Source organism: Astatotilapia calliptera, chromosome 22, assembly GCF_964374335.1.
Source record: "Astatotilapia calliptera chromosome 22, fAstCal68.1, whole genome shotgun sequence".
NCBI classification, from domain to species: domain Eukaryota; kingdom Metazoa; phylum Chordata; class Actinopteri; order Cichliformes; family Cichlidae; genus Astatotilapia; species Astatotilapia calliptera.
The window spans coordinates 20,319,935-20,329,797 of record NC_137442.1 but is presented as its reverse complement, the minus strand read 5'-3'; the positions used below and the strand labels follow the sequence as shown (position 1 = coordinate 20,329,797).

Here is a 9,863-nt window from a genome sequence, read left to right as displayed (position 1 = left end):
AAGTTCAAGCAGGAAACACCGTAATATTTGCAGAATATCTTCTGTGTTTGAGTATCAGCGAGTGAGTGACATATAGAGAAAGAGGGGAACTGGCATCAAATGTACAGGTAAAATAGTTCTTAATCTTGAACTGTTTTGTGGATTTCACTTTAAGACTCACTGTGTGTTAATTAGGAGATCACCTTTACACACTAAAAGCAGAGACATTAAAATAGGTTAGATGAGTTGAAATGTGGGCGAATCAACTACAGACAAATGCTTTCAGTTCTAATCATCCAGTCGGAAAAAATGATTCTACAAGTCATCAACTGCCCTGATTTGAACCAGCTGCCTGCTGAAGACAAATCCACCAATGAAAAATAAGCCTGAAATTAATGTACCGATCAGAATGCTCTTTAATTCCCATACACTTAAATTCACCATCTGAAGATGAAAGCCAACAGCTTTGAGCTCGACTGCAGTAAATACTGACATGGTGTTACTCTGTGGGAAATCACGGTCAAATTTCTCTCGGTGCACTTGATGAAAAGTTTTAACTCAACTAATCTTAACTCCTATCAAAATACTGTTTGAACCACGAGGATCTTTATGGGTCAGTTAGAAGGTACTCACTTCACTTGCATCTACACAGTTCAGAAAGGGTCCAAAACTAACTGGACACCAACAAAAGTTACTTTTTCCTTTAATGTTCAGTTTGAATTCAAGCATGTCCTCTCCTCCATGTCTGCGTGTCTAAACGCTTTGAGTTTCAGTCGACGTGATTGGCTGATTAGACATTTGTTTTGGTGTGACATAAATTCATGACCAGAACCTGAGGATGCCCTGCATTTTTAATTTTTTTTTTACAAATACAAAGAGTCTAAATACAGCAAACCTCCTCAAACTGAAGCTGAGCCTTGGTTCAGAAATTAATTATTCACAACTTTATGTCAAACAAATTCCAAAAAAGGGTTGAACTGTTCTAACACTTAGATGATGATGATTATTATTATTATTATTATTATTATTATGATTATTATAGAACTGCATAAAAAACAACAAACTGTTCAGATAGTAATGTCCTTTATTAGGATAAACAGTAGACTGAGAGGAAAGCTGCAAAGTAACTCAGTTTTAAAACAGTAGTTTGTGTTAAAGGCTCTGTTTGTACCCGAATCACAAAAATTAAAACATTACAGCTGTCCAAGCAACATCACGATTAAAAACGACCCAAAAGAAAACAAACCTCCAAGTAAAAAGTGAGTACTGGCTTTAAAACAAAGAAAAAGCATCCCTGCATCTTATGCAGTCTTAAAAAAATTTTAAAAAATCAGCATATATAAAACATAGAACAGCATAGGTGCTTCAGCTTAAAAAAACAACAACAACAAACTTTAGATTTAGTATGTCTAGTAAAGTTTGCTCTAAACCTAAAAATGTGCATTTAAAATGATTTCTACAGTACATGTACTGTGCAGCATCAGATCCTCCTCCCCTGGATATCATCTGTTTTTGCAAGTTCTCTCCTCTGATCGTGTCTCTTGTTTTCACTGCAGCTCTTTTCGAATACTGCATTGGAGAAAGAAAAAAAAAAAAAAAAAACACAATCAGACATGACAGCTCTAGGTTTTAGCTGCTGGCTGAATAAAGGCTGCAACCAGTGGTTATGATCATCACTGATCCGTCAACAATTTCAGTCTGAACACACGGTGCTCAGAGCTCAAGACCGAATCGATCACTGCCTGCATACTGGCCTTCAACCAAAGACACCCAAAAATCAATGAGACAACAAATACAAAGCAAACAAGACCCGACACTTATATTTACGATCTATCCAGCTCATGTGTCGGCTAATCATTGTAATTGTTTCAGTAATCGCTCACATTCAGACTCAATTAGTAAGCATCAAAATGAGGTATTTTAGGAAATGTTCGCTTTTATAATATAAAATACCAACATCAAGTATCCAAACTGATAATAATATTTGCAACATGCAGTTTTATTTAAAGACATTAAAAAAAAGACATTATTCTGTGGTTGACAACAAAATGAACCGACTCCATCTGTACTTAATAAAACAGTGTAACTTTTGTAAATCAGCTGTAAAACTAACCACACCTATGAGCGCTATTTGGGGATTGCGCTCACACGCCATTTACTTTTGCTGTTTAGTAATTCGTGCCCTTGATCGTCAATAAATTTAGAAAAATAATTTTACATCATATCAGTTTCTTGGGAAATTCAGTTTGTGATATTCAAAACAAAAAAATCCCAAACCACAGACTCACCTCTCCAAATACTCGTGCACGTTGTCGTGGCCGTTGTAGCGAGCCAAACCGACCAGAATACCGGTGGCACAGCGGCCCTCTTTCTTACGACACAGGCTGCAGTTGCACATCCCTCTGCAGATGGGACACGACCACGTCTACAAAGAAAAGATCCCAACTCTGGTTGTTCAGTTGGTCACTAATTGTCTGTTCTTCAGGCTCTGTGCTTCAGCACACTCTACTGGAAATGATTAAATAATTCATATAAATGGTCTCTGCTTTGATCTCAGTAATAAAGAATAAGTAACAAATTGTTGGTGAAAAATCTATAACCTTTCATCTCTTTGTTAGATTTTTGTTTGTTGAAGCTTCCTCGGTTTACTGAACTCCTCCTCAACTTAAATCACAGCTCTCACTCAGATCTGAGCCACATGTGAGCTCTTTAGTGTAAGAACCAAGATCAATATGAAGCACAGCTGCCATAGAAACATCTCAGGCTGGACACTATGCGCTAACACAGATATTCCTCATCTCCATTCCCTCCCATTGCTGATGATCAGCAATGATCATCAGCTAAAAGAAAACTTGATGTTAAAAAAAAAAAAAGCCTATACATGTGCAAAGCAGCATTTTTTCCTTAATATATTTTAGTCGAATTTACAACATTCTGTACCTTTTGTGCTCAGACTTTCCAGTAATTACATTAAAGTTTCAGCAGGGGGCGCTCTCTGCCTTGTACATTGAGCTATGCATGTACCAACTGCTGTTCACTTCTAAGTTTAGTTTTATTTAAAAATTCCTGATGACAGAGGATTTTAAAGAGATTCAGAACATTGTCCACTATGTAAGACTTCCTCGAGCATCACATCGCTGTGCAGCGACTTTTTGTAAAAATAAATTTTAAAAAGAAAATTTAAGAATGTAATCACAACAACCAAAAGATTATTACTTATTTGAAAGACAAAAGAAACCACGATTGCCTGGGGTAGACTAAACCCACAGTGAGAAACATGTGGATTAGGACTAACCGGGTCTAGCAGCACGGTGCATACGTCCTCTCCATAGCGGTTCTTGAGGCACGGTCCACAGAACTGACCTTTGGCCCCCACACAGAAACCACTGCGACACACTGTCTTAGTGTCCAGAGTCTTCTGTCTGCACTGGTGACATGAGCTTCCCTGGGAGAGAACACACACACAGACACACACACACATACAGTGTGAAAAAAAATTGCTCCAACTCAGGAAACCTGAGAATACAACACACTGCTGCAGACTACCGTTAGCCCAAATCTGAGGACGGCCTGATGAGACTCACATTCTCCTTGTCCCAGATCTTGTCTTTGCTGCGGTACGCTATGTTGTCCAGGTCTTCTTTGGTGATCTCGTCGACCGACTTCACGCAATATTGACTCCTCTTGGAAGACTGGCTCCTTCTCTTTTTGTGTTTCTCACCAACATGGTCCTCGTCCACCTGCCAGGTTACATAAAAGTGAAATGCCACAAACAAATTTTATTCATCCTTACTGACTAAATATCAGTTTTATACATAAAATCCATAGCAGATGTTTTAGGAGTAATTGGTTTGGGGGAAAATGTGCACACAGTACTCCACTACAGAGCTCTCAAAACTAAACATCCAACAGAGTGTCATTATGACAATTTACTATGATATGCACGTCTGTGCTATCACACTAACTATAAATTGTACCAAGTCCAGATTAAAGACAAGGAAATTTTCAATAACCTGCTTGATCAAAAAGCCCTTTGTTTCCTGTTGAGTTCATCCATGCGTTTGTGTTGCTATATGTCAGCAGACAGTGTGCTGGGTGTTGTACCTCCACCAGTCTCTTGATGTCTACAGTACGGGGGCTTCGGACATGAACTGGCTCGCTCTTTTCCTCCACTGCAAAGTTCTCGGGAGGACGAGCCTTACGCGACGGGTTTCTCCTTTCTGACACCACGTCCGTTTCAGACTTGCGTTTCTTTGGCGTTGCTCTCTCTGACAGCCGTTTCTTCTTCTGCGGAAATAGAGCAAAGACAATGTTTGTCAGTAAAAACACAGTAGAGTCTGTAAAATAAATAAACAAAATAAACACAAAAGCATGAAAAAACAAAAAAAAAAAAACACCTATAAAAATATTTTTACATTTTTAAGAGGTTCATGCCTCTTACTCAAACATACACACCAGTGTCCAGTTTTGCATTTGTTTTCTTGTTTAGTATTATGTGTGTGTTTTTAAAGCCTACTTACAAGAACGGTTCATACTTCGGTACAGACATATACTTAGCAAGTATAGTCTTATTTCTACCTAGTTTGAATGCACCAAATATAAACTCTTCCGATACTTCCATCTATTTCTATGAGACTATATCTTTATAAGAATGTGTAGAATTTTAACCAACTGATGCTGGACATTTTCTGCTTTTTGATTGTAGTCTGAGTAGTATGGACCCATTAAATTTGACAGTGCTTTGGTTGCATGTAGTATAGGTTAAAAAAGAAAAATTACTGGTGGCTGCCAGTGCTACCCCTCAGCCTCCTACTACACACATCTATGGTATCCATTCAAAATAAGCAGGTTTCTACGCCGCCCAGCAGGGTGACAGCAATTCCCAATCAGCCTTTTATGGCTGAGGGTAAAAAGCTCCACGTAAACAGCGAGTGAGAGATTTTATTTACTGAAATACAGTTTTACAACCGCTGGTTATCATCAGACTGCAAGTCAGCCTTGTAATATTAGCTATTAGCTTTTTAAAATTTATCTATATTTGTAACAATGACCAGTATAATGTCATTATTGCATAAGGACACTGTCAGGAAGTCTTGACCTCAATACAACATTCGATGGGCTTCCAGATTGCTTCACTATTTTTATTTTTTTTGTCTATTTATGTTCCCATCACATGAAACTGCCACATATACTCACCTGAGGAGTGGTGGGTGCTGTCAGGTCAGCCATCGTTGTACTCAGATCAGCAAACAACTTGGCCAGCTAACAAAAAACAAAACAAAACAAGCAAACAAAAAAACACCACCACATAATCAAGTTAAGAACTACTGACAAAGAAAAAGCTGTTGTATTATTGTAAATGTGTTGAGATGTCAGAATATGAAAGGGCAGGAAGGGTTCAATACCATGGCCTTGTTTTCTTGGATGTTCTTGTCTCGTTTCTTTAGGCTATGAGAGAGTTCCTCCTCCTCTTTGTCTTCATCCTCCTCCTCCTCCTTTTCTTCATCCTGTTTCTGCTTCACCTTCTGCCTTCCTCTGGATATTTGTGAGGGAGATTTTCCTTTGACCGGCTTTTTAACACTTTTCTCTTGTGTTTCCTTCTTGGGTGAAGACACTCTTTTGACAGGAAACCTGAGGAGAAAGTTTTCAAAAAAAAGTCTCTATTCAGCAATCACAGATTTAGGGACAGTGACAAGGAGCCCAGTTTCACTCTAATCAAGTTACTTAAAAACAACAACTAAAAAACAACCCAAAACTTACTTAAACCAGTTTTACACATGCACCTACCTCAGAGCTACTAAAAGACTCCTTCTCTTTGCTGGTGGGGCCTCCTCCTCATCGGAGTGGAAGCCTGTGTCTATGTCACTGTCCTCTTCTGAATCCACCACCTGCAGAAAACCAGAGAAAAAGAAAGCATGCAGGCTTCTGCTTTGGCTGTAACATTTTTGTGAAACAACACAGCGTTAGCAGTTTCATACTTTGGTCCTTAGTTGCTTGTTAAAGCGTCCTCTATCCTCTTCTTCCTCATCATCACTGAAACCTTCAAAGTCCTCCTCACTGTCTGACTGGGTGAACAGATGAGCCAGCTCGGCAGTTATATACTTGGATTTGAAGCATGGAGCCTGTTGGCAGATATGTAAAGCACCATATTAAACAAGTTGCAGTCAACATTTTTCACCAGAGGGAGCTACTTCGCTATTAGTGGACAAGCTTCTCCACTATGTGAAAGGTGTGGTGAAAACAAGAGGCAACTTCCAGAGCTGTGAAATGAGGCCAAAATGCACATGTCAGTTCCTTTCATTGCCACTTGAGGCTGACTCCAAAAGCACGTCAATCCTGACAGACTCCTATGTGTGGTCCTCCACACAGTGCATTGCGGTTTGATTCTCCAGTCCCTTAATTTTCTGTGGCTAATAATAATAATATTGATATTAATATGCCTTTTCTTCATATGATGTTTTTCTTTTCTTCTGAGAGATCTAACGGTGACCTGTTGTGCTATTCTTTTGTTTTGTCTTCCTCTTGATTGTACACATTTCTTCTATTTGCCATTTATTCCTGTCGTCTTACGATTTATATCCTACTCCTCCTGCACATGCACTCCTCCATGTACAATGACAATAAAGGGCTATTCAATTCTATTGTATTCTAGATGCTCATATTTAACATGGTAAAAAATTTAAAATAATTCGATACAAGCCTATCACAAATATTTTTTTCTTCACACTTGACTCTGTATAATGTCAAAAAGGAAAAATCTGTGATAGTTTCTGGCACACATCTGTGGCTGAGCGTAGAAGTACCACCCACCTTCTGTTTGTGAGGGGTAGCCAATCAGAGTAAGCTGGCTCTAGGCAAGGTGAATGACTCTTTAACGCCCTACTTTTCACATACTTTGGGTGCCTACATTTTGCCAGTGTAGGTCAAATAGAGAGAAGACACCAAAGCACTGATTGTGCAAAAAAAAGGAATCAGTATTTTTAAATTACATATGATATTTATGATTTCCAAATTTTAAATGGAGAAGTGGGCTTTACAATAGAAAAAACATCTCTCCACCATTACTGATAAAGTAAATATAAAAGAATCCGCCAGCTTAAATCAGATGTTATAGTAGCATCACTGCTTCAAGATCAATTTTATAGGCAGCTTATCAAATGTAAAGTCTGTTTACAGGCATTTGTGTAGGGAAGAGGTTCAGATTTTACTTGCTGTAAATGAATCTGTCATCTAATGAGCTGTGTAAAACGTTGTCTCAGGAAAGCAGCTGATGTCCCAGTTGTTTGGCTAAACCACCCCTTTCAGCTTCAGCAAAGCTGACCTTTGACCTCGCAGAAAAACAAACCGGAACCCACCCATGAAGCCCCCCCATAAAAACAAAACTAAACCCAGCATCAGCTCATTTTTACCACAACCTTAAACTCAGAATGTACCTGAACACTAATCCGAAGCTGAGTACGTATCAAGTCGCTGGTTCGCCAGATGACATGTACAAAAGAAACCTTTGAACTAGCCTGTATATAATTCAGAAAACGAATCGTATCTTTAGTGATTCAGGCCGACCATGCCACCAATGTTAGCGGCTTTGGATCTCGTTTAGTGACTCGGCAGGACTTTTCTTTACCCTAAAATCCAACAGGCAAAAGAAAGCCACGCTTACACGAGATTTGCTCTACGACTTACCTTTGACGTGAGGGTCATTTTACTCTGTTTATAACCAGACTGTGGCATAACAATAACTTTTATCTTGTTACATGAGACTCGGCAATAGAGGTGTATTTAAAAACTAACCGCTAGAAAAGCCCGGCGAATGCAAACATGGGGGTTTTGTATTTGCTGATCTTTTGCTTAATTTATAGTTAAGTCCAACTGCTTAAACTTTAAGACTCCACTCACGGTCTTTATAACAAAACACAACGGTCTCACTCATTTGTAGGTTTTGGTAAAAAGGTTTATCTATATTTTGAAGTAGTAGTATTTCTACTTTCCCCCATTACTCAAAATGGTCTAGTCCCGCTTTTCGCGCGAAAAACGACATGTGGGCGTGTCTATGTTTAGAGCCAGGGAAACCTTTGCCTGAAGGCAAGTTTCTTGTCGTTATGATAGGAGTTTCTTGCTGACTATATATTTAACGCAGTTCTATTTTCTGAAGTGGTGGAATATAAATGAATAACAATAACTTAAAGACAACAGGGAAATACAATGTTGAGGTGCTTTTCTTCTTGACTCTTATAATACTTCAGTTTTCTAGAATTATTAACTTTTTTTTTGCATTACTGAGGAAAACTAAAAGGATGGTGTTTGATGTAAACTTTGGACACGGAAAGAGGACAAGGAGACCAAAATCTGAAAATGATGTGGAAAAAAGGTCAGAAGATCAGGAACCCACTGAGGTTGACTTCGCTCTCGTCAAAATTCATGGACTGGTGGAGACTGATGAGGGGGTCTCGAAGAGGACCACGAACAAATCGGGCGCTGAGAGGGCTTTCTTCATCACAGAGAGGATGATGATGTTGTGAAGAAGCTCTAAGATCTGTCAGGTTCTCAGCTAAAGAAGCTGCCAGCTTCTTAGTTAGACAGTTAAACTAATTGTTACTCATGTAACCTTCACTCATATTGTCTTGTTGCTACCTATTTTATAATGATTCAGAGACTGAGTTCATAGAAGACTTTGAATTAGCAATCTTTGTCCGTATATAGCACTCCAGGAGTCCACACTTGTGCAGCACAAGACCTTCCAATAACATAAAACCTGTAATGTAAAAATGTGGACTTGTCGATTGTCTTGTTGTTGTTTATTTAATTTTCATGATATATATGATAACATCATAATACCATATGACAAGTACAGAGTATCTAACATGTTATTTGTCATGCAGGAATGGTTCAAACAACACCTTTCACAATGGATCTTAAAGTATTGATAAGACCTGTTAATTAAAGCATCTGACATCAGCAGCATCACATTGACTTTTTCTTCTGCTGCCCTCAAGTGGCCACAAAGTAAATAACAGGTACTTACATTCCAGCTGTGAAGATTCAAACCACAAACATCTTTTCCTCTCAGGAGTGAGGAAACTCTTCTACATGGCTTAACCCCAAAAATAAATCACATTACAAGAATGCTGCTGTATGAAGCTTTGGAGTAGAAAGTACTTTGAGAGTTCAACTGAATAGAAAGGTGCTAAAAAAGTATCAGTCCAGTTCATTTAAGTCTCATTAGGCTGATTGTACAGACAAATGTGTGTTTGGATTCTGGCCACTCTGTTATGCACTGGTAACTTTGATCATATTTTCTATAGCAGGGTGTGTTAGAGACACTGGCTCTAATGTCCCCCATGCACTGATTTGCTGTTCTGTTCTACCCACTTAAACAACCCAGGACTCAATAAATAAATTAAACAGGGGTAATAGAAGTTTGTGAGGTTTTACAGTACATGAATATATTTTTTAATAACAGTAAATGCACAGAAATAAATTGATTATGGCAGGCCATCTTACTGTCAATAAAAAAAAACTGAACCACCAAAACAAAATGAAACATTTTGTTTTCTTTGTTGATTTTAAACATGCTATGAGACGTTTGTATTGCAGTTAAAATCAGAGATTAACTGTGACGTGTGTGAAATGTGACATGATATTCAAATGTAAACTATAAATGTACTTTTAGAAACAAAGGCAGTAGAGTTTTAAGCACATTTTAAAGCTAAAATACATTTTAGGAAAGTCTGACCTTATAGAAAAGGTCAGAGGTCCAAAGTAACGTGGTATTTAGAATCCCCACATATCATTTTCTCACTGTCTCTATCCTGTCAATACAAACAATGGCAGTATGAAACATAGTTTTAATAAAAAGGTCTATATAGAATTATTTCCACTTTGAC

General features: G+C 38.3%; 1 protein-coding gene across 1 annotated transcript; it reads right to left on the bottom strand.

Annotated features, from left to right (window-relative positions):
* Window positions 1-1,045: 1,045 nt before the first annotated feature.
* Window positions 1,046-7,821, bottom strand: cdca7b (cell division cycle associated 7b). The gene is made up of 10 exons (XM_026157252.2): window positions 7,663-7,821; window positions 5,958-6,101; window positions 5,767-5,867; window positions 5,385-5,610; window positions 5,176-5,241; window positions 4,084-4,266; window positions 3,564-3,719; window positions 3,275-3,424; window positions 2,268-2,404; window positions 1,046-1,548 (listed from the first exon to the last, which is right to left on the bottom strand). The coding sequence occupies exons 1-10, from the start codon at window positions 7,708-7,710 to the stop codon at window positions 1,527-1,529; spliced, it is 1,233 nt and encodes a 410-aa protein (XP_026013037.1). The 5' UTR covers window positions 7,711-7,821; the 3' UTR covers window positions 1,046-1,526.
* Window positions 7,822-9,863: the final 2,042 nt, after the last annotated feature.